The sequence below is a fragment of the Schistocerca gregaria genome, chromosome 5 (genome assembly GCF_023897955.1).
Source record: "Schistocerca gregaria isolate iqSchGreg1 chromosome 5, iqSchGreg1.2, whole genome shotgun sequence".
NCBI classification, from domain to species: Eukaryota; Metazoa; Arthropoda; class Insecta; order Orthoptera; family Acrididae; genus Schistocerca; species Schistocerca gregaria.
This window is the reverse complement of record NC_064924.1, coordinates 315801808-315827450: the sequence shown is the minus strand read 5'-3', so window position 1 is coordinate 315827450 and position 25643 is coordinate 315801808. Positions and strand designations below refer to the sequence as shown.

At 44.1% G+C, this 25643-nt stretch overlaps 1 protein-coding gene across 4 annotated transcripts in view; it reads right to left on the bottom strand.

Annotated features, from left to right (window-relative positions):
* LOC126272337 (pro-interleukin-16-like) overlaps window positions 1-25643 on the bottom strand; it is a 612371-nt gene that overhangs the window by 241688 nt on the left and 345040 nt on the right. The window contains exon 1 of one of the 4 annotated variants that reach the window (XM_049975125.1): window positions 17109-17210. The exons of the other annotated variants lie outside the window; for them this stretch is intronic. Within the exon in view, the coding sequence (XP_049831082.1) occupies window positions 17109-17142 (34 nt within the window). The 5' untranslated portion in view covers window positions 17143-17210. Of the gene's footprint in view, window positions 1-17108; window positions 17211-25643 lie in introns of those variants that run through there. 4 annotated transcript variants of the gene reach the window in all.

Here is a 25643-nt window from a genome sequence, read left to right as displayed (position 1 = left end):
GCCGCGGTGGTCTAGCGGTTCTAGGCGCACAGTCCGGAACCGCGCGACTGCTACGGTCGCAGGTTCGAATCCTGCCTCGGGCATGGATGTGTGTGATGTCCTTAGATTAGTTTGGTTTAAGTAGTTCTAAGTTCTAGGGGACTGATGGCCACAGATGTTAAGTCCCATAGTGCTCAGAGCCGTTTGAACCATTAAAAAAAATGGTTCAAACGGCTCTGAGCACTATGGGACTTAACATCTTCTTGTAATTGAAGAAAAGTGATCTCGTTTTGATACGTTTTACCTAGACGAATATGTTTTCAATCCAGGGCTCCGATGCAATGAGGAAAATTGGCGACATTTTGGAAACCATGGCTAATTTCGTTCCATTTGTCTGATGAGGGCTCAGGCATACATTCTTCTCTTACCGTAGTCCAAATAGTGGCGCTCACCTGCCTTGTAATCTGTCCAATTGTTGATGCACCCATTAAATAAGAGTAATGCAGATCTGTAAATGTGATTCCGCTTCCAAGATACCTATAACGTATAAAGCATATATTTGATACTTATGTATATTCACAGAGGAAAGTAGATTTAATTTTAGGTATTAAGTCGGCTACGCTGACATAAAACCTTAGACGTGTTCCTTCTTAACATATTATATGTATGCGTCGTCAGTAATAAAAGACTTATCGGCCTTGTTATTTCAGTTGACAAGATCCAGACGAGATGGAAAACTCCACGCGATGCCTTTTTTAAAAGTCTTACTAGAATGAATCAAACGAGGTCCGGATCAGCAGCGACTAAGAGACGAAAATACATCTACCATGAGCAATTACACTTTCTTGACCGTCTCTGAGATGCAACAACAGAGAGTAACTTTGACTCAGTATCGGTCGTGCAAGATAATCTGTATAACAGCAATGCACTCGCAGAAAACAGTCGAGACGAACCCTCTGAAGAACAAACCGATTATGTCCGACTGAATGTCAACACAGAAAAACAATTCTTCAGGAGGAAGAGGCCTATCAAGAACACAAAATTTGAAGATAATTTACTTATATTCTTAAAAGATGGTCAGGAAAAGGAAGAAGGCGACGACCGAGCATTATTGGTTTCGCTGTTACCCTCTGTGAAGACATTAAATGTTGATCAGAAGCTGTTATTTCGTACTCAGGTACTTCAACTGCTTATGTCGATTAAGCAAACAAACCAGGCTAATTTAAACATACACCCCCCAGCACTTATCAGCTCTTTCTACTATCCACCGACCTCTTTTACCTACAACCCAACTTCAATATCCCAACAGCATCCTAATCACTCAATGCATTACAGCGAGGATCCGTCCGTACAGACAAAAGTTGCGACTCCCCATCCCTCTCCAGCCCAATCAACGTCATCATCATCTTGGGAGATGTTATAAAAATTAATGGAATTCAGTAGTAATACAATACAAATGTAAAATTGTCTATTGCTAAACGAATGTAATACATAGTTGTAGCGAAGCTTTGAATGATTAAATATATTATTAAAATTAATCGTGATCCGTATACATATTTATATTCTTACTTTAAGGTTACTGCTCTTCGTTCTGTCGGAGTAATAGGTATCCTTCTGAGACTTTGAAGTGTCAGGTTGTCTTGTATTTTGCAGACAAGCTCGTCAAAGCAACGAATAGACATACAAAAATATGTTTTAAATTTGTCTTCGTCTTCGCGCAGTTCGGAATACAATGTGACGAACGCTCCTTTCGTACCTCTTTGCTCCACCATAGTATGCACCCAAAACCGTCTCTCGCGCGTGGAATCTCTCTTTTTGTATATCATATAGGCTGAAACGACTTTTACTTGCAGCGAGCTCATCTCTATGCATCTGGTCAAACAGAACGATGTGTTACACCACAGATGAGACCCAGCACAGTGCAGGGAAGACGGCGTTCACTCGACTGCACACAGGCGAGCATCCGCCCGACTGTGTGAACCATGACGCCGGTCCGCCAACCGCGCGCGGAACTCGAACCATCCGCGTAAGTGTGCAACGGGCCTAAATCAAAACATGGCACCGGGGGTTGACAACTTTCCGTCAGAGCTACTGATAGTATTGGGAGAGCCAGCCACGACAAAACTCTACCATCTGGTGAGCAAGATTAATGAGACAGGCGAAATACCTGCAAGAATAATATAATACCTGCAAGAATAATACACTCCTGGAAATGGAAAAAAGAACACATTGACACCGGTGTGTCAGACCCACCATACTTGCTCCGGACACGGCCAGAGGGCTGTACAAGCAATGATCACACGCACGGCACAGCGGACACACCAGCAACCGCGGTGTTGGCCGTCGAATGGCGCTAGCTGCGCAGCATTTGTGCACCGCCGCCGTCAGTGTCAGCCAGTTTGCCGTGGCATACGGAGCTCCATCGCAGTCTTTAACACTGGTAGCATGCCGCGACAGCGTGCTCGTGAACCGTATGTGCAGTTGACGGACTTTGAGCGAGGGCGTATAGTGGGCATGCGGGAGGCCGGGTGGACGTACCGCCGAATTGCTCAACACGTGGGGCGTGAGGTCTCCACAGTACATCGATGTCGTCGCCAGTGGTCGGCGGAAGGTGCACGTGCCGTCGACCTGGGACCGGACCGCAGCGACGCACGGATGCACGCCAAGACCGTAGGATCCTACGCAGTGCCGTAGGGGACCGCACCGTCACTTCCCAGCAAATTAGGGACACTGTTGCTCCTGGGGTATCGGCGAGGACCATTCGCAACCGTCTCCATGAAGCTGGGCTACGGTCCCGCACACCGTTAGGCTGTCTTCCGCTCACGCCCCAACATCGTGCAGCCCGCCTCCAGTGGTGTCGTGACAGGCGTGAATGGATGGACGAATGGAGACGTGTCGTCTTCAGCGATGAGAGTCGCTTCTGCCTTGGTGCCAATGATGGTCGTATGCGTGTTTGGCGCCGTGCAGGTGAGCGCCACAATCAGGACTGCATACGACTGAGGCACACAGGGCCAACACCCGGCATCATGGTGTGGGGAGCGATCTCCTGCACTGGCCGTACACCTCTGGTGATCGTCGAGGGGACACTGAATAGTGCACGGAACATCCAAACCGTCATCGAACCCATCGTTCTACCATTCCTAGACCGGCAAGGGAACTTGCTGTTCCAACAGGACAATGCACGTCCGCATGTATCCCGTGCCACCCAACGTGCTCTAGAAGGTGTAAGTCAATTACCCTGGCCAGCAAGATCTCCGGATCTGTCCCCCATTGAGCATGTTTGGGACTGGATGAAGCGTCGTCTCACGCGGTCTGCACGTCCAGCACGAACGCTGGTCCAACTGAGGCGCCAGGTGGAAATGGCATGGCAAGCCGTTCCACAGGACTACATCCACCATCTCTACGATCGTCTCCATGGGAGAATAGCAGCCTGCGTTGCTGAGAAAGGTGGATATACACTGTACTAGTGCCGACATTGTGCATGCTCTGTTGCCTGTGTCTATGTGCCTGTGGTTCTGTCAGTGTTATCATGTGATGTATCTGACCCCAGGAATGTGTCAATAAAGTTTCCCCTTCCTGGGACAATGAATTCACGGTGTTCTTATTTCAATTTCCAGGAGTGTATAATAATTCCAATCCCAAAGAAAGCAGGTGTTGACAGGTGTGATAGTTACGAAGCTATCAATTTAATAAGCCACGGCTGCAAAGTAATGACACGAATTCTTTACAGATAAATGGATTCCGTAGAAATGTTGAAACACGCGAGGCAATACTGACCCTACGACTTATATTAGAAAATGGATTAAGGAAAGGCAAACCAACGTTTCTTGCATTTGTAGACTTAGAGAAGCTTTTGACAATGTTGACTGGAATACACTCTTTCAAATTCTGAAGGTGGCAGGGGTAAAACACAGGGAGCACAAGGCTATTTACAATTTGCACAGAAACAAGATGGCAATTGTAAGAGTCGAGGGGCATGAAAGGGAAGCAGTGGTTGGGAAGGGAGTGAGACAGGGTTGTAGCCTATCCCCGATGTTATTCGATCTGTATATTGAGCAAGCAGTGAAGGAAACAAAAGAAAAATTCGGAGTAGGAATTAAGATCCATGGAGAAGAAATATAAATTTTGAGAATGGCGATGACAATGTAATTCTGTCAGAGACAGCAAAGGACCTGAAAGAGCAGTTGAATGGAATGGACAGTGTCTTGAAAGAAGGATATAAGATGAACATCAACAAAAGCAAAACGAGGATAACAGAATTTAGTCGAATTAAATCAGTCGATGCTGTAGGAATTAGATTAGAAAATGAGACACTTAAGTAGTAGATGAGTTTTGCTATTTGGGGAGGAAAATTGCCGTTGATGGTCGAAGTAGAAAGGGTATAAAATGTAGACTGGCAATGGCAAGGAAAGTGTTTCTGAAGAAAAGAAATTTGTTAACATCGAGGGTACATGTGTCAGGTTAACATCGAGGGTACATGTGTCAGGAAGTCTTTCCTGAAAGTCTTTGTATGGTGTAGCCCTGTATGGAAGTGAAACATGGACGATTAATAGTTTAGACAAGAAAAGAACAGAAGCTTTCGAAATCTGGTGCTACAGAAGAATACTGAAGATTAGGTGGGTAAATCACGTAAGTAATGAGGAGGTACAGAATAGAATTTGAGAGAAGAGAAATTTGTGGCACAACTTGTCAAGAAGAAGGGATCGGTTGATAGGGCATGTTCTGACGTATCAAGGGATCACTAATTTAGTACTGGAGGACAGCTTGGAGGGTAATAATCGTAGAGGGAGACCAAAAGATGAACACACTAAGCAGATTCAGAAGGATGTAGGTTGCAGTAGGTACTGGGAGATGAAGAAGCTTGCACAGGATGAAGAGCTGCATCAAAGCAGTCTCTGGACTGAAGACCACAACAACCACCTTGAAATAGAGCTGTTAGAACTAAAATACGGAACATTTCCTTAACATAAGTCTAGTTCAAGCTCAGGGACATAGTTTATACGGGTGGTACAATTTATGCATCCAGTGGTATCCTTAGGAAACCATAGTCCAAATTTGTACCACTTGCATACGTTTAGAAAATTAAGTGTAGTGTGCTTATTTTTCTCCGAATTTTCCTTCTTTAAGTCAGATATCAAGAACAACCACCTTGGAGTTGAACATGGCACTGTTTGAACTGTTTTGTGACTTACTGTTTAGCCTATGATACATATAACCTCAAAAGTGGTAAATTCAGGCAACTCTCTGCTTCGGCTGCAGTTATATCTATGCGAATCAGTGATTAATTGCTGTCGCAATAAATACTGCTACGTCCACATGTAAACTCGGCAAATCACTGTGCAGTATTTTCCAGAGGGTACTTAGGGTTGTACAGAATGTTTGGCTTTCTATCCGTCCCACTTGTGTACGGAGCGCGGGAAGGATGAATGACTGCTTAGATTACTCTGTGCGCTCTTTAATTATCCTAACCGTATCTTCGCGTCCTACTGAAGAGACACAGTGTGTGTTTCTAGACTCTTAACTTAAAACTGATTCTTGAAACATAATTTACAATTTAATGGTATCCTTTCCAAATAGTGTTTTTTTTCTTTTTTCTCGGGAATACCGCACAACTAGACGATGGTATACAAAAAGAACAAGCACCAGAAAACGAGGCTAAATTCTCGCAAGGCATCGCGCTTATCAAAATAAAACAACGTTCTAAATTGCCTGGAAGCAGAAACTAATTTTAAATGTGCTTTATAATGAATAGTTGCACATATGCATCGATTATTTATAGAGTTTGACCAGACCCAGTCCATGACGTACAATACATGTACGTATTATTCGAACATAAACCGACAGCGCCTGCTCAGGCCAACAATAAACCAATGGGATCCTGGACTTACACTGCGTTGCCAATTAACTCTGCGCGTAGGAAACTTTACCAGATGCAAAGATTTCAATCATTTCTACGGGAAAAAAGCACGTAACTGGGGCTCTAATTAAGAGCAAACTTCCGACGTGCTTATGGAGAACAGACGCACACAGGGTGTAAATGATAACTGCTATACAAAGTGCCACAGTGCAGTGGGGAAGTCGAGACAAACTGTTTCATATAAAACACTTGTGAGTTGTCAAGCAGGGGAACAACCTCAATTAGGCTGCTCGCTGGACAAGGTTTTTAATATCCTCTCGCTTTCTTACGCCATCGAATTAGTTGTGGGGTTACAAATAGTAAAATTCACATTTGTATAAATTTTGCCTCACAGTTTTGTATATTTTAACTGCGTAAAATTAGCAATTAAATCGTTAAATCGTTTTGTTTCTATGGTTCTCTTACCACCAGACTATTGTACTTATAAGGATTAAGTTTACATCGAATTTGAAACCTAATTAGTTTTTGCATAACGTGTTCGAAAGTTTTTTTTTTCATTACGTTCACAGAAAAGGCTGACTTACTGATATTAATGAAAGCCAATAGCATATGTAATGAATTTCAAATTTTTTACGTGGTATTTGTGGGAGATGGATTTTAATTTTCGTACTTTTTTTTAATTGGGAAAATATAGTTTTCTGAATTTTATACACAGCAAAAGAAAAGCGATACGCAGACGCGAGATATTTTGGTGATAAACGAAAATATGTATTTCAGTGATTTCAACAGATTTCGTCATAAGAGGCGATAAGTTTGAGGCTAGAATGAGATTTTCAGAGGAGTGTGCGGTGGTGTGAAACTTCCTGGCAGATTAAAACTGTGCGCTCCTACCTTCCAAACTTCACAGGATATCTTCTGCGAAACTTGCCGAAGTGGCACTCCTGGAAGACGGGATATTGTGGAGACTTAGCTTAGCCACGGCCTGGGGTATGTTTCCAGTGTGTGATTTTCACTCTGCAGCGGGGTGTGCGCAGATATGGAACGGTAGAGCACTTGCCCGCGAAAGGCAAACGTCCCGAGTTCGAGTCTCGGTTCGGCACTCACTTTCGATCTGCCAGCAAGTTTCAAATTGGAAGCTGTTTCGCGGAAGGGAAATTGTCACACGTTTCAAATATGTATAAAAAGTGTTATAGCTTTGGTGCTAATCGAAATTAAGAACAAGTTTTTAACATGGTTACACACACTACAGAGAATCTATACCTGAATTTCACATATTTTTTTACGATGGTCTAGATTGTGAAAGCGGCTGCCTGACGCCAAGGAGAGCGGAGTGGTACAGCGGTTGCCTGGAAACAGTTATTTTGGGTACTTCTGACTTTAAACGCCAGATGCCCTTCCTGTCACCAGTCTCCCCCCCCCCCCCCCCCCCCCACGAATTACTCCGACCTGCGTTTGCGTTGTTCCCCCGCGTGAAAGGATGCGAATGTTTTCTAGATATTTGCGAATCGTTTGAATGAGGCGGAACGTTGGAAAGGCCCTTCATTTACCTAGCTAAGTATGGGAAACAGCCTAAAAACCGCATCCAGACTGGCCAGTACACCCGCGCTCCAGCTCCACTGACCCCAAACCACCGCCATTTGCGACTTCAGTTGTGTCAAGGGAGAGCCTGTTGTGTCTGACGAAAGCTGGTTGTGCCTAGGTGCCAGTGATGTCCACGTGGTGGTTATAAGGTCTGCTGAGAGCCTGCAACCAACCTGTCTTCGTCGTGCTAGAAACACTGACCCTACACCTGGTGTTATGGCCTGAAGAGCGATTGCGTATGACCGCAGGATCACTCTCGTAGCTATTCACACTGCAAATCTGTACGTAAATCTGGTGATTCGACATGTTGCGCCGTCAGTCACAAACAGCATTGCTGGGGATGTTTTCCAACAGGATAACGCTCGCCCTCATACCGTTGTTGTAATGCAACATGCTCTACAGAGTGTCGACATGTTGCCCTGACCTGTTCGATCACCAGATCTAACCTGTGATCTTGCACCGTTAGTCACTTAGATATGTTACCTAGACAAATGCATCCTCGGCATTTCATTACTCTGCATAATTTTTTTTTTTATATGTTGCAATTTTTTCTCCGTCAGCGTATACTGGGGAACTAATTTTCTCCCTGCATCCTCGGCTTGTAACATGACGTCTTTCCACCTCAAAGTGTGAAAGGTATATGGCTGTGGGCGAAGAGAAAGAAATTACGTTATGGCAATGGGGATGAACAATATGGATAATATATGTGAAGAAAATATGATAGGATTAGCTAGTGTTACGTCAAAAAGTACGTAGGGCCTATCTTTCGACCAAGTGCGTGGGACTTTGACAGAACGAGATTAGATAGTGCCACGTGAGAGGCTAATGCAACGCGTGCAACACGGCAGGTTTAATATAACGCCGTGTATCAGGGCGGCGTTTCTGGGATCCCGCGCTGACAGCTCGCGCTCCAGACAGCGGACAGCTGGACGGTCATTGTATGCTAAGCGACACGTGAGTGCGACACGTGGGGACGCGACTGGCAGCTGATCTGGCAGCGCATTCCGGCGGCACATGCGGGCGCCTGTTTACGAGCGACAAGCCACGCTCCAGCAAGGGCGACGGCAAAAACAGGCGGTGGCCTACGCCGATTTGGGGATCAAAGCCTCCTTTATGCGGTCTCAGCAACGCCGCCGCCTCGAGTGGAGTTTCTTCCTTTTCCATTGTTTCATTTGCTGAAAGTGAGCGCATTCCCCGCAGATGGATTGCTGCATATGCCAACGTTATTTGAAAGCAGCAGTCGTTTCGTGTTGTTGTTACTGCTATATAAAGACAAGTCGTTGTTTAACGTTGTTACCGATCTACTTCACACTTTCTACGATACTCTGCTATACATTTTTTTAAATATGCGTGTGTATACAATGGAAAAACATTGTTAGCAGAACTCCCAAAAGTTCCAGGCCGAATTACGAAAGAGGCTGTATGGAGGGGCGCAGGCTATATATTTCTTAAATATATATAATAAATATACATGTCATATATGAAGGAGAAACACTGTTACCAAAAAGTCACTGAAAGTCCTTGACTAATAAAAGTCAAATTTTTATACGACGCTCTTATGACAATTCAGAGGGACATAAGCTATGTATGTTATTAAATATGTATATATAAGGTATAAATATTTATGTAATACATAATGGGGAAACGTTACAAAATCTCTAAAAGTTGTTGGTCGATTTACTTCAAATCTTTACACGACACTGTAATTAACATTCATTGGGCTTGGACTATAAATTGTTTTAAAAACCAATGCACAAGTTTACATACTACCGACGCGAGAAAGAATATGCTGTGCTGCACTCTGCTGTGGAAATGAGCGGTATTGTTTCTCACAGTCAGTTGTAAATGCGGAAGCAAGGCATCTGAAACATTAGGCAATTTGTTTCTGTCTCATTATGTGAATTTCGAAACAAAAATTGTATTCACAACAATGTGCTGTTTTGCTGTCTTCCTAGCAATCAGTTTTCACTGAAAACAGTAAACCTGTATTTATTGGTTATCGGCATACGGTTAGAATACTACTACGGTATCTTTAATTTGCACCAAGGATAAACAAGGCCTAAGATCAGAGCGAGGGAGGGCGAGAAAAGGTAGGAGGAAACCGACGTAGAGTGGTGGAACGAGAAGATACAGAGAGATGGTGGGTGGGTGGATGGAGGGGGGGGGGGGCAGGAAGGCAGTAAGGGGCGATCGAGAAAAGGGGGGAGGGGTCGGGGAAGATGGACAGACAGAGGAGGGAGAAAGCGATGGACACAGACAGGGTAAGGATGAGGTGAGGGGAAGAGAGCGGGGGAGGAGAACGACAGAGAGCGAGAGAGAGGGATGGAGAAGGAGACAAGGACGCATGTTTAGCAATTGCGAAGCACTTTCAGTTCGCTATTAGTTTCATAAAACGAGCATTATGGAATTTAGGAATATGCTACAGCCTTCCTACGCATAGATCGCCCTCGTAGCTCACCAGTCAACGTATCTGGCTGCTATGTAGACGACACATGTTTGATTCCCGGCCGGCCGGAGTGGCCGTGCGGTTCTAGGCGCTACAGTCTGGAACCGGGCGACCGCTACGGTCGCAGGTTCGAATCCTGTCTCGGGCATGGGTGTGTGTGATATCCTTCTTAGTTAGGTTTAAATAGTTCTAAGTTCTAGGCGACTGATGACCTCTGAAGTTAAGTCGCATAGTGCTCAGAGCCATCTGAACCATTTGATTCCCGGAACTGCCAAGGAATATTTTTCTTAGTTAGAGGACTGGGACGGGCAACTGCGGAGCTACTTGAGTGAGAAATACCGGCTCCAAAGTCAAGAAAGCAACAACGAACGGAATTGCGGTGAGCTAATAGCTAAAGCATGAAAATAGTGATTGTTTAAATATCTAAATGGCCTACGCAAGAAAATGACTTCCCTCAGGAAATTCGCAGCAGCTATAGACCCATGTATACAAAAGATTACTCAAATTTACATCCTCTGTCATCAAATTTGTATTTCTCAGAAACGCTTTTCTTGCTATAGGCAATCAGGCTGTTAAGACGGTTGAGATGCTCTAACGTCGAAGCAGATGTCTTACAGCAAAACGCCCACGATACTTGAAAGAAATGGTTGCCGGGAAGAAAAATTTATCAGCAGATTAACGGCTTTGATCGGTCAGACGCTTCGAGTTTCCTACTTGTCACTCCCCTGATGGACTGTAAGTTCTTGTTTCGTATATTGATATTGGGCGCAGTTTTTCGCGCTCTTCCGAGGACCCGCAACGGATTCACAGCCTGCAACCGTGGAAATCTTCCTAATTTTTTTAATGGTATCCAACATCGTACACAGTCGACTGATTACCCGGACACAACTTCCTATCTTCATAGAATGTGGACAAATAGAACCCAGCACATGATAACGTACGGAAAAAGTGGGCTACTCAAGAAAGTGTAAGAAGATCTCTCAAACGCTAAACGATTTTTCAAATACAGTCAGCAGCACTATCAAATTATTCGATGAGGCTGCTGTTGGACGATAGCAAGGAAACGCAGAAAGGCTTAGGCAAAACATTCACTTTGTGTACAGAATTACAGTACTGAGAAAATGTGGTTAAATGCAAGTTACTGTTCATAACGGGGAGAAAGAAAAAGATACCATCCAGTTAGTGATGAACATCTGGTAAGCAAACTTGAGGGTGAAAAATAACGCCAGCCGGTGTGGCCGAGCGGTTCTAGGCGCTTCAATCTGGAAGCGCACGACCGCTACGTCGCAGGTTCGAATCCTGATTCGGGCATGGATGTGTGTGCTGTCCTTAGGTTTGTTAGGTTTAAGTAGTTCTAAGTTCTAGGGGACTGATGACCTCAGATGTTAAGCCCCATAGTGCTCAGAGCCATTTGATGAAAGTAATTTTCGCATGATGTGTTATTTCTAGGTAACACAATTCCATGAAACTTAAAGACAATACGCGGAAATAACCACTACAGTATAGAACAGAAGATCTCTGAAAGAAATATTTTTTCTGAGGCAACTGACAACAGCATCGATATAATTGCCGAAATGCATGATACACACTGTGTTGTCTTAATACATTTATTCGCTACCAGTTTCGATCACAGGCCATCTTCACCGTGGAAGAACATATATTGTAACAACTTCATGTGATATATGCTCTATCACCAGGAAAGTATATGCCATTGTGACAGATATTTTCCACTTTGAAGACGGTCCTTGATCGAAACACAGTGTGTATTATGAATTTGTGATGACTGACTGAGAGAGCGGTGGCTTTTGCGTAGAGTTGTCAGTTCTAACAAACGAGCAACACTGCGTGAAATAACAACAGAAATCAATGTGGGACGTACGACGAACGTATTCGTTAGGGCAGTGCGGAGAAATCTGGGGGGTGAATGAGCTATGGAAACAAAGACCTGCGAGAGTGCTTTTCCCAACAGTACTGTATCGCCTGCAATGTCTCTCCTGGGCCAGTGACCATATCGTTTAGACTCTTTAGGCAGATGAGTCCAAGTTCAGCTGGTAAGAGCTGATTGTAGCGTTCGAGTGTGCCGCATATCCCACAAAGCCATGGATTCAAGTTGTCAACAAGGCACTGTGCGAGCTAGTGGTGCCTCCATAATGGCGTGATTTGTGTTTACACGGTAGGAACTGGGTCCTTTGGTTCAACTGAACACATCATCATTCACTTGGCATGTGTTACATTCGGCTACTTGGTGAGCACTTGCAGCCTTTCATGGACTTCATGTTCCCAAATGACGGTGGAATTTTTATGGATGATAATGCGCCATGTCACCGGGCCACAATTGTTCGCAATTGGTTTGAACAAAGTTCCGGACAACTCGAGCGAATGATTCGGTCACGCTGATCGCTCGCCGTGAGTCCCATCCAGGATATGGAACATAATCGAGAGTTGTTTCGTGCACAAAATTCTCTACCGGCAACACGTTCGTTGTACAGGCAGCATGGCCCAGTATTTCCGCAGGGAATGCCACGTGGAATTGCTGCACTAACCGGGCTGAAGGAGGTCCGCCGGCCGCTATGGACGAGCGCTTCAGTCCGGAACCGCGCTGCTGCTACGATCGCAGGTTCGAGTCCTGCCTCGGGCATGGTTGTGTGATGCCCTTAGGTTAGGTAGGTTTAAGTAGTTACAAGTCTAAGGGACTGATGACCTAAGATACAAAGTCCCATAGTGCTTAGAGCCATTTGAACCATTTATGTTTGGGAAACTGAAATGGGAATCTTAGTCGAAAGGCGACGTTGTTCTTGTGATGCACTGTTGGGTAAACTGAGGGAAACGAATAAAAGTGGGCAACAGGTTTGCTTGCACTATCATATAAGTCTCGTACAGATGTCTCGTGTACATCTCGCCGCAACATGTCATCTGGAATCTCCCGAATGCACTCACGAATTCGATCTTTCAGCTCGTCGATACTGGTTTGGACGTTGCTTATAAACTTTCCGTTCAACACAGCCCCACAAAAAAGTCATGTGCTGTTGCCAAAGCTACAGCTCGAGACAGCTGTACAGGAAGATAGATTGTCGACTTCTTAACTGATAAATGGCATGTAATCAGCCTAGAAAAAAATAATTTGGATTACAACATTTACTGCTATGTCGATAAGGATGAATATAATAATTTATCGTATGACAGAATTTTATTAGAAACATGTAACAAAACTATTTCAGAATCAGGCGTAACAGTTCCCCACCGGATCTAATTTTCTGCACAATTGCTATGAAACTAAAGTCGTCAGCAAATGCGGAGCGGCAAGTTCGTGTAACTATGCTGAATAAGGTTGTACGTCCAATGTCACTTTTCATTCCAATCATTCATTCGATGTCTGAAAACGAACTGCATTAATATTTCCAGACAATAGTGGAGACTTACTGCCTGATTCATCACTCCTGCAGAAAGAATGCAGCCAGTTGGAAGGGTCGCTATTTCTGTACGCCATGCTGTTGGTCGGAAAACACGGTTATCGCGGCAGTTTGCTCAAGATAACGGCTATAACACGGTATTCGTTACACGAGGTGACAGCCAATATTCCAGATAAAACACAGGGCGTAAGCCACCCTCAAAATCGATTGCGCCACTCTGGACTTTTAGGAATCGTTTCATGAAAGTGACTGACTTTCTAGGAGTGGCCGAGGTCTGTCGAGGAACGTATTTGTTGGTGTACCTTTAGCATCTGGTATCACCTAATTTTATGCGGGTAAGAAGCCTACCGTCAAAAAGTCTGACTTACGATGCCACTCAGAAGCGGAATTCCCGACTTCAAAGGGATTGCAACAAAAACATCATAATCTCGTAAGATTTATCTTTAACAGCAAGGTCGTCTTCATTTTGTTAGCGGTGAAAGATAACATTAAGGTACCGTACTGAACTTAACAAGATCTACACGTCAAATTATTGGGCCAGCCGCTTAAAGGAAATTATAAGAACCTACTGATATTTTAAATATTGTGCCAGTTCGATGTAGAGGAAACATTCTTTTTTGTGATCACGTGAACGTCCTTGGCGCTGTTTATGAACAACGATCTATAAAATCGAGATACTGGACACATTTTGAAGATATCACCTTCGACAAATGCTAATGGATTACGCAACCTTCGAACAGTCTATATGACCCAACGTTCTCACGTGCCTTCGAAGTCTACCTCGTTTAGGAAGTAACTCATCGAGGTATTTAAACAAGCGCTGCGTATTTCTAATCAGTAAACTCGCTTAATATTTAAGCGATATGCATCTCAGATACTGTATTCAATACTATGGATGTGGGTTCTCTTAGTCGGGAAATACAGCATTTTATTAATCACTAACACCATATAATTAGAACCAGAGCTGGATGGGGGCACAAAGTCAAAGTTCAACGTCTCGCTGGCACCGAGGTCATTGGAGGAGACGCATTAGACATGGGTCGTAGCCTCTTTAAATAATCACCCCAACTGACATGGTGGCAAACGGGGATTTAACCCGCGAGAAAGGTGTTTTAAGATTTAACGCTTCGTCGTTAACAAAGTGCTTAGAGTCGAAGTATAAGCACAGATTTCGCAAGAAATCAAGAAAGTAATCATCTCGTCGTTCACTTAACATTATTTACAGACATCGAGGTATGCCGAAATCTTAATGATTGGACGGAAGTAGGATTCCTGCTTCAACCAGTAACGAGTCTAGTCTCTTCACAACTACGTCTTTGAACGTACAATACCGATTCTTAACAATGCACTTTACTATTAGTTTGTTTACCTTGTACAAAAGTCATACCTCCCGCACACAGAATGAAATGTATATAAGTACATCGCGAAAGCCACTCAAATAAAGGAAGTCTGGTCACGTTAAATGTGTAGAAAGAAGTACATCGCGAAAGCCACTCAAACAGACGAAGCCTGATGAGGTTAAATATGTACAAGTGCTTGGCGAAAGCCACTCAAATAAAGGTCTGGTCACGTTATTCCTCACCTCTCAAAACATTATCAATCGTTGATCGACTCTAAAAAGGTAATTTCGTAACATATTTTCACAAATTTGCCTTCATCGGCAAATGTTAAAACATTTTCCAATCACAAAGAGTATCGGCACGAGCTTAACGCAACGTTTACACCAGTTGATGAAAGATGCAGAACTATAGCTCAGTTGGTTAAGCTCTGAAGGTACCATCCTATCGTCCGCGATATGTGATTTTGGAAAATCAATGCACCTCTATGATCAAAGATTAAGTGAGTTGAATAGTGGAGAAAAAATGTCACTGATTCGGACGTCTGTGTTCGAGTAGATTTGGTGAAGTTGTCATTTTTACTGAGATGTACACGACGAAGAGAACAATATTATCTACACAAATTTATGAGCGTTAATAGTGGTGTTTTGTGGAGAACAGAAAAAAATCAAATGGATAGCTGCAGGGAAGGAGCGGGGCGGAGGAAACAATGCTCTCGTTCCTCACGCAATCCAGCCACTATGAACTATTCTGTGTGTTTCGAACAGAGCATCTATAAAATGGAGAAAATAAGCAGCGGAAGTTTATTATAATCGGTACTGAAGGCACCGTGCTGTCTTCAGTAATCTTTGTAAGCTACAAATGTGCTCTACAAAATATAGCTTTTACTAACTGATACTGCAAAGTTGCTGACCACCGACGTACGGAATTAACAGAGAGGTGCGGTCTAAGTCTACAGACTACAATGTTGAGTGAAGCGCGACATCTGACAACACTGCTGTCCTCTGCGCTACCCCTGTAACTTGTCTACAAAGTTATTTAAAGCAAACAATGTGTTTTAACAAAATTTAAAAAAACGCAATAATTGACGATCTACAAAAATAATCAAGATGCAGATGCATAGTTAAGAGTTACTGACCACTCATTGTCGTTAAAGACCACTCATTGTCGAAATGTGTGGAGGTGTCAGGAAACCATAGATAAAACAGAAAAAAATCATCTTCCGTTTAAATTAACGATAATTGCGTTGACTTGATGATAAAGTAAAATGAATAACACAACTTGATGGAACGTCGCGGACAAAGTTTGTGACGCTCCGCGACAACTCCCGACAAAAATCTTCGTTGTTCACTGTCATAAGATTACTTTACACTGTGTAAGTGTATTTACATAGGATTTATGTAGCGGAAATTCAAGCACTATCAACGAAATCCCATTTGGAGATGCATTGTTAAACTACGTAAGGTGCAAAGCAGACAGTATTCATATGACTTTGATATTAAATAAATGTTATACGTTATATAAACTATAGGTGCGATGTTGTTACTACTTTGTTTCAAGGACGATATCACAACGCAGGAGAAATTATTACAAAAATAACGTTTTTATCGAGAAAGGAAACTGTCCAAACCGCTTCTTTCTGAAATGCTTTTACGTCACACTTTCTTATTAATGTGTCTAACAACAGTTTACGATGTGGAAAGTCCAAATTTTTGTGCGTCACACAGCACAGTAACATGTTCCTGTTCGCAAACAATGTCTACATTACTATAACAATGGAAGGTTTTCGTGGTTCGCGGTGTCCATTTACTTGACGACTGATCCACCATGGTCTAATTTTAGAGTATTACCATTTCCATTACTTCGAAATACCTTGATTTCAGCTCAAAATTAGTTAAAAACTGGTTTGTGTTGCTGGCGTAACAATGGAAGGCCACCTTGCCTCAACAACAAAGACAGATAACTGACATGCCGTTCGACATCAAAACTCATTTTACTGAAAGAAACAGAACACATTTCACGAAACGGCGAAAAATGTGGAAACAAAGAAACGCTCAACAAAGCATTTGGAAGGACAGTGCACGAAGGGTTCAGTTAAATTTATCGTACGCGTTACAATATCTATACGCGTTACAATATCTACCAGTATCTATCACAAAATCTATACGATGATCACAAGGTTTATTGTTGTAAGTTTTCGATATGCGTTCTGTAGAAGGAAGCTATAGGTAATAAATATGTTACTGCAGCTTATACGAAAGAGTCTAGTTAATAAAATCACAACAGATTTTAATTTCCCAAAAATACCTATCCAACTGTTTCCGTTATCCAGCTGCGTTGCTAGAGCAACAGTGCGTACCGCTGTCATAACGAAGAACAAGTGACGACGAGTGTCCACAGTGGCGCTTGATAAAAGCGCACGGAGCGACAGTAAAGGCAAACGTGACACAAAGGAGGACTGGGAGACGCATGTAGTGGAACAGACAGCGAGTACTCACAGGCGAGCAGCGAGCTGGAGATGTCCGAAGCCATGTCGGCCGGTTGCGAGCACGCACTGGCCGCGACGCGAGCGGTTCGGCGCTCGGACGCCTACTGAAGTGACAGAGGAGCGGCCGGGCTGCGCCGTGGCTGTGCGCAGGGATAGGCCAGCTAGCGCCGCTGCTGCTGCTGCGAGCTGTCAGACGCAGTCCGGCGGCGGCGGGCAGGGTCGGCTGGACCGTGCTACCGGGGCTGTTCGGGGGTTTCCAGCGAGCAGTCGAGCATTAACACCAGCCTCTCTCCTGTTTACTACAGCTGTCGTTTGCCTGGTAATTTATTTAGGGAGATAACTGTTTCGCAGAAATTAGATTGTTTTTCTTGTCGGTCTCTGATTTTAATTCCGTAAACAACCCAGTTGGAGGTTAGCGATATTTTTGCTACTATTGTGGTTATAATTAAAGGTTGTGGTTATAATTAGAGGTCCAGTGTGGCCTGTAATTATTGTATGGCACCGAAACTTGGAAGATATTCTAATGCATTAATGAGGATGTATCCAGAATGAGATTTTCACTCTGCAGCGGAGTGTGCGCTGATATGAAACTTCCTGGCAGATTAAAACTGTGTGCCCGACCGAGACTCGAACTCGGGGCCTTTGCCTTTCGCGGGCAACTGCTCTACCATCTGAGCTACCGAAGCACGACTCACGCCCGGTCCTCACAGCTTTACTTCTGCCAGTTTCATATTAGCGTACACTCCGCTGCAGAGTGAAAATCTCATTCTGGAAACATCCCCCAGGCTGTGGCTAAGCCATGTCTCCGCAGTATCGTTTCTTTCAGGACTGCTAGTTCTGCAAGGTTCGCAGGAGAGCTTCTGTAAAGTTTTGAAGGTAGGAGACGAGATACTGGCAGAAGTAAAGCTGTGTGAACCAGGCGTGAGTCGTGCTTCGATAGCTAAGATGGTAGAGCACTTGTCCGCGAAAGGCAAAGGCCCCGAGTTCGAGTCTCGGTCGGGCACACAGTTTTAATCTGCCAGGAAGTTTCATTAATGAGGAACCGAATTACGCTGAAAAAAATTAGTTCCAATTTCGGGCACCAGGTGCAAATCTGGTGTCGTGAATCCAATAAAGGCATAGAAAAATAGTTTCCAATGTAATGCATTAGCAACGGGATGGGGGCAGAGAAGGTCAAACTAGTGTTCAAATGTTCAAATCTGTGTGAAATCTTATGGGGCTTAACTACTAAGGTTATCAGTCCCTAAGCTTACACACTACTTAACCTAAATAATCCTAAGGACAAACACACACAACCATGCCCGAGGGAGGACTCGAACCTCCGCCGGGACCACCGCACAATCCACGACTGCAGCGCCTGAGACCGCTCGGCTAATCCCGCGAGGCTCAAACAAGTGAGAAAGCCATAATGTTGATTTTATTATTAATAACCGTTTTCACAGTCTGTTCAATACGAGCAACGGAGATATCAACGAGATCTCATAAAGCGCCAGATTTGCGCCTGGTGGTCAAAACAGGAACTAATTTTTTTCCCAACAGTTATCGTTTCCTCATTAACACATTAGTGTATCTACCAAATTACGATGCTGTAGGATAACTACAGCCCACACTGGACTTCCGTGAGTGGCTGTACTTTCATTATAACCAACCGGTAGTAATACGCCTTCTACATCTGTATCTATATCTATATACGTACTCCGCAAACAACTAAAAGTGCATGGAAAAGGATACTTCCTATTTAATCGGATATTATTCTTCCCATTTCTTTTGCGTGTGGAGCACTGGAAGAATGATTGATTAAATGCCTCTGTGCTCTCTTAGTATAATCTCGTTTTCGCGATCCCTACGGAGGTGATACCTAGAGGTCAGTACTACATTCCTAGGTTCTTTGCCTATACTCATCCTTGAATCTTTTTTACTACGATTTCGCGAGATAATTGGCTCTTGCTGCTAATTCAGGTTATTCAACATTTCAAGGACGCTTCCCATAACTCAAACGCATCTGCGACCTTTCCTAGCCCTTCTCTGTGTACTTTCAGTAACTCCAACTAGCGCAGTTAAACCGTGGTTCGGAATCCGCGTTAAACTGCAGGTTCCCCAGTAGCTAAGAACGTTGGAGGAAGGCGAGAGCACACCACCACCAAACTATGCCTAACAATAAAATGTAGTATTCAATCCATCTTTCGGTCTGATAATAACTTTACGTACCCCACACATTTCAGCAGTATACTAAGATGGGACGCCAATTATTTTGTAGGCAGACTCCTTTGCAGGCTTACTGCATTTTCCTAGAATCCCGGCAATGAACCGAAGTCTTCAATTCTCTGACCGTGCGCAAACAGGAATGCACTTTTCATGGAATCCGGGAAGTAGCGGATGTGGTCTCAACTTTTATAGAAAAATTCCAACTCAGACATTTACTGCAATACAAGAAATCTTTATTTAAAATGTCGTATCTGATCTTTTGTTACAGAAAGTCATATCAACTTTGGTTTTAAACGTGAATAACGCTATCTCCTACTGCATCTACGTGATCCTTCCAATTGCAAGTCTCTACAAATTGTTACACCCCGTTACTTGTATGAGTTGATTAATACGAGTTCTAACTCGTTGATATGGTAGTAATGAGAAGTTACTTTTCTACATTTTGTTAAATGAACTGTTTTACATCTCTGAGCGTTCAGAAAGAGTTGAAGATATTTGCACCACTTTGAAATCTTAATAATATCTGCCTAGATATTTGTGCAGTTTTTTTGCACGAGGTCCACCTGGCATTTTATACGCTTTTATGACGGATAGATCAGATATCCGGTTAGGGGTCTTGCTTCCATTTTGTATTGATTTAGGACGGATGTGTTACATATCTACCTACTTTTACACAATCTGATGATGCCACTAAAGGGTGAAACGCGTCATTGATATTAAACAGTTACGCAGCCTAGACTCTTTTTGTTGTGAAACAGTTCTTTTGAGACGCTAACTCACTGAAGATAAGTCGTCGCTAGTCACAGGATTCATTGTTACTGATTAAGTGAATCGCGTTTTGGAGCTACCACTTCATTTTCAACATTGACATTTGGAACGTCACATCTGCTTCGTCTTTTGCATTCGTGAAAAACTTCCACACTGGCACTTGCTATTAAAATGATTTAACAGAAACTCAAGAGTAAAATATTGTACCCCGTAGAAGAGCACACTGGTCCTATGGAGCGGTGCCAGGCGAACGTTTGACCATCCACCACTCACTTAAGTCATGGCAGTGAAGTGGTGTCTGTGTTACTGTGAAAGATCGAAGTTGAAGAACGTCGAATTTTTTGGTCTATATCACCATATACCAAACACGTCGGTGATGGTTCAAATGGCTCTGAGCACTATGGGACTTAACATCTGATGTCATCAGTCCCCTAGAACTTAGAACTACTTAAAACCAACTAACCTAAGGATACCACACACATCCATGCTCGAGGCAGGATTCGAACATGCGACCGTAGCAGTCGCGCGGTTTCGGACTGAAGCGCCTAGAACCGCTCGGCCACCGCGGCTGGTCACGTCGGTCAGAGACCGAATATTTGGTTATAGAGTATTCCTATACGCGGGGCGTTCCATAAGTAATGCAACACTTTTTTCTGAAAGCAGGTTGTTTTATTCAGGATTACAATACATTATATTATCCCCCACTCTTCTGACTACAAAATCATATTTTTCAACTCGATCCCAGTTCAGTGCGACGCTTTACGCCACCTTACTGGGAGGGCCTGTATGCCTGAATGGTGCTGATCGACGTCGGAGCCAACGCCTTGCTGCATTAATAAACTTCCCGTCATCCAAGTACTGCTTCCTTCAGAGTGTATCCTTCATTTGGCGAAACAGATGGAAGTAGGAATATGCACCATTCGGGCTGTAAGGCGGATGAGAAATAACAGTCCAATGAAGTCTTGTAAGCTCCTCACTGGCGCACAGGTTTGTGTGAGGCCTTGCTTTGTTATGGAGAAGACCGTTTGCATTTTTCCTGGCGACGAACACTCCGAAGCTCACTTTCCTGACGGTAGCACAATACACTTCACGGTTGATCGTTACACTATCTGGGGAGACATCAAACAGAATAGGCCATTGAGAGTCTGAGAAGACCTTCGCCATTACTTTAGAGGCTGAGCGTGCGGTTCTGAACTTTGTTTACGTAGGAGAGGTGGCGTGGCGCCATTCCATGGGCTGCCTTTTTGTTTCCGAGTCGAAGTGATGAACCTATGTTACATCGCCTTTGACGTTGTTCGACAAAAAATTGTCACGATGAGTCTCGTAACGGGTAAGCAATTCCGCACAGACGGTCCTTCGTTGCTCTTTATGGTCTCCTGTTAGGCGGCGAGGAAACTAGCAGGCACACACCATTGAGCGCGCCAACTGGTGGACGAGTGTGTCAACACTACCAACAGAGACGTCCTCTTGAGCAGCGAGGTGTTTTGACTGTGATTCGTCGATCGCTTCGAATGAGTGTGTTGAGTGTGTCCGCACGTTTCAACATTGGAGGAGTCACATCTGTGGACGACTGGCCGGCACGCGGGAGTTGGTACAGGTTTTCGCGGCCTTGTTGCGATGATGACAGACGCCTCACCCAAGACTCAGCGTGCGTTTGTTCACTGCCGGGTCTCCATAGACCTTCTGTAAGCGCGTATAAATATCAACAATTCTCTGGTTTTCCGCCAAAAGACGCTCAATGACAATTCTTTGCTTGGAGCGCGCATCCGTTACAGACGCCATTTTGTAGGCTACTTATAGCGCCACCACATACTGGAATGTCCATGAAACTATAGGTCCTGAAGCGCGGCTATTCCACGGTTTCCCGCAACAAATTCCACATTTTTTCAAGTGGAAATGGCTGAGGAAAAAATGTCCAGCGTTATTTATTGAATGCACTTCGTACATTCGGACCATCACTGCTGCTTTGCGACAAGCACAGATCTGCTTTGATGGAGATCGAAAGGAGAAGCCGATATTGACTGTTAAGAAATCCTTTGTTCTGCCGCGACTACGTCACATCGGATCTATTTTTTGTATTCTGAAACGCTGTTGCTTGTCAGACGTATGCAAGTTTTCTGGTGCTTGCAACGTTTTCTTACTTTTTTTATCCGATACTCTAATTTATATTAGATGGATACTGCAATGACCAGTCATCCCTTAAAAAAATAGAAAGTCACGTACATTAATCGCGAGTAAAGACAAGTATTTTTATTTCAAGGAAAGTATTATGAAATACTTTCTGAAGTGATTTCTGCTAAAACTAAGCGCATCACACCCTTGAATTACAGACGATTAAAACGATGTGACTTTTCAAAAATTACTGATGAAGCGAAATTTATTGTACCATTAAAACTGGGTGAAACAAATATATATTATTATAATACCCACGATCAATTGTTCAGAGTACTATTTGTAAGTCATCACAGAACAGGTCACGTAGGAAGAACATGTGCGAGTACGTTTAAAGAATTCCAAGTTAAATACAACGATATTATATTTGAAGTTGTAACGTTATATTTAAATTAATCATCCTGATTACATGTCCAGCCAACTTAACCCTTTTCAGTATAGTTTCTCCTGATATTATCAACATGGTCCACGGTTACTGAGAGCTCTTCAACATCCACTTCTCTTGTCTGCTCCGCTGGTGTGTCTTTTGTTTCCTTCTTTGGGCAGTTCTAGGCGCTACAGTCTGGAACCGCGCGACCGCTACGAACTGCTTCAGATAGCAGGCAAGCAGGTGGAAGAAGACGGGGTGGAAATACTTAAAACGGTATTAAACAGCTGAAGTGCCTGTGTCCGGCTGTTCGGACATCGATGCCTGATACCGGATTTGCGGGATTCCACAACCAGCAGTGCGCAAATCACCACGATTACACCACGAGCGGCGCTACAGGCCACCACGTAGGATAACGTGGCTAAAAATAAACTCCATCCGAACAGGCCCCGTAAGGCCCAACGGTCCGACCGGTCGCCATGTCGTCCTCAGCGCACAACCGTCACTGGATGCGGATATGGAGGGACATGTGGTCAGAACATCGCTCTTTCGGCCGTATGTCAGTTTACGAGAACGGAGTCGCTACTTCTCAATCAAGTAGCTCCTCAGTTTGCCTCACCCCGCTTGCCAACAGCGCTCGGCAGACGGGATGGTCACCCATTCAAGTGCTACCCCAGACCGACAGCGCTTAACTTCGATAATCCGACGGGAACAGGTGTTACCACTGCGGCAAGGCCGTTGGCAGGACAACGTGGCACCGCTCGGTCTTTTGCTGTTCAGAATAAAGCTGCCAAAACGACTTGCGTGTTATCGCCCACAATATTCAGACTCTTGTGATCCGACTGCTGTTATTACGACAACCAATGAGACGGAATTGGACTTTGCGAGGTTACTGTGCTGCTCGGATTCTCACCTACAGATTACAGTCGACTACGCATCGACGTGATCTTGCGTATTGCATTTGAATTCTACGTAATCACCGTACTGTGTTCAATAAACGAGCTGTGTACTACGAGCCAACAGGAAGAATTACGTAAAAAAATTGCACACCTATAATCCGAACAAAATCATTTTGCATACGAACTGTCGACCCTGCTCTAAACAATAGTTGGTTTTACTAGCCATGCAAGACCCTGTGACAGGAGTCGTACTTAATAATTTCGTAATTAGCTGGAGAAAGCCAACAGTAAACTTCCTCCCCAACGATGTAGCACAGAATTACAATATCCACAGTCTCCCCCGTAAGTCACTGGGGAGGAAGGGATTTGCCCGGCTTCAAGGCCGCTCTGAGTGCTGTGACTTTCGCCGCCGTGTGGGCTTTGGGCAGGCAGCAGCTGAAGCAGTGTTGAGACCCCTCGGAGCACCCCCTGCACGTCTGTCGCGGAATGACCTTGAAGGCGCGCCTCTCCCCAGGGCTGCCGACGTGAAATCAGGCTACATCTGGCACAGGACACTTGACCTGAGCTTCCGGGGGGGGGGGGGGGGGGGGGGGGGTAGGGGGGGGGGGGATGCGCTCTTGGGACTTGGCGCGAAAACCATAGATAGCACAAGTCATTTCATGCACATCTAACAGTGAAATTTTCCTGTTTGTGTAACAGCGACGGGATTTGTGATAAAATAACAACCGACAAAGGGAGTTCAAGTTCAGGGAGGAGAAATAAAAACTTCACAGTTTGGCGATGACATAGCTATGACTTGGAACAGCCGCTGAGTACAATGGAGAATGTCCTGAAAGTAAGTTGTTAGATGAATACCAACAAGGGTAGAATTAAATTAGAAAATGAGGCGCTAAAAGCAGTAGATGAGTTTTTCTGGCAGCAAATAGCTGACGATGGCCGAAATAGAGAGGACAGAAATAGCAATAGCGGGAAAAGTGCTTCTCATAAAGACAAACTTTTTGTCATGACTGCAAATTTAACTGTTAGGAATTATCTTCTGGAAGCATTTATATTGAGTGAATGCTTGTATGGAAGCGAATAGTGGACAATATACGGTTCGGACAAGAACAGCATGCTACAGAGCGGTGCTCGACAGTAAATGGATAGATCGAATAACTGTTTGGAAGTACTGAACTGAATAGAGAAGAAGAGAAATTTACAGCACAGTTTCACTAAAAGAAAAGAGTGGCTGATGGGATACATCCGGGCTCACCAAGGATCGGCAGTTTTGGTAATGGAAGGAAATAAGTGTGTACGTGTGGGTAGGGGGGCGGGAGGTGTTGAAATTGTGGAGCCGGCCATTGGGGCCGAGCGGTTCTAGGTGCTACAGTCTGGAGCCGCGCGACCACTACGGTCTCAGGTTCGAATCTTGCCTCGGGCATGGATGTGTGTGATGTCCTTAGGTTAGTTAGGTTTAAGTAGTTCTAAGTTCTAGGGGACTGATGACCTCAGATGTTAAGTCCCATAGTGCTCAGAGCCATTTTTTTTTTTAATTGTGGAGGGAGACTAAGAGATGAGTACACTAAGCAGTGCAAAATGGATTTAAGCTGCAAGAGGTTATGTGACAGTCGAAGGGGGCTAATACAGGATGGACTAACGTGGAGGGTTGCAACAAATCAGTCTTCCATTAGGCGTAGCGCAATATAAAATTACAACAGGCGTTTTGGCTACTGTTTCAGGAAAATGTCATTACCCACAGTGAGGCACACCAAGGTATTTTATCAGCGAAAGGTACGCCGACCGTGAAGGACTATGTCTACACTATGGACTTTGAAGTGTATAGTGGAGAATAAGTTTATTTATGCGAGAGATGGACATAGTTAAAACTGTCATAAGTACGTTTACAATACTCAACGAAGGACTTTCTTCTAGGGCAACATATGCTTATTAATATTACGTTTAACGTGTCACCCAACATCAGGGAGAAGCCGGTCTTTATGTAAGACAACGCCAGCAAATGAACTAAATACTGCATCTTCAAGTGTACTTGTGGACGGTTTACAGAAACAGCTTGCAATGACTACCTTCACATGTGTTACTTTCATTACAGCGTCGCAGCTGTTATGTTGGTCTCTTCAGAACACTGTGTTCAGTT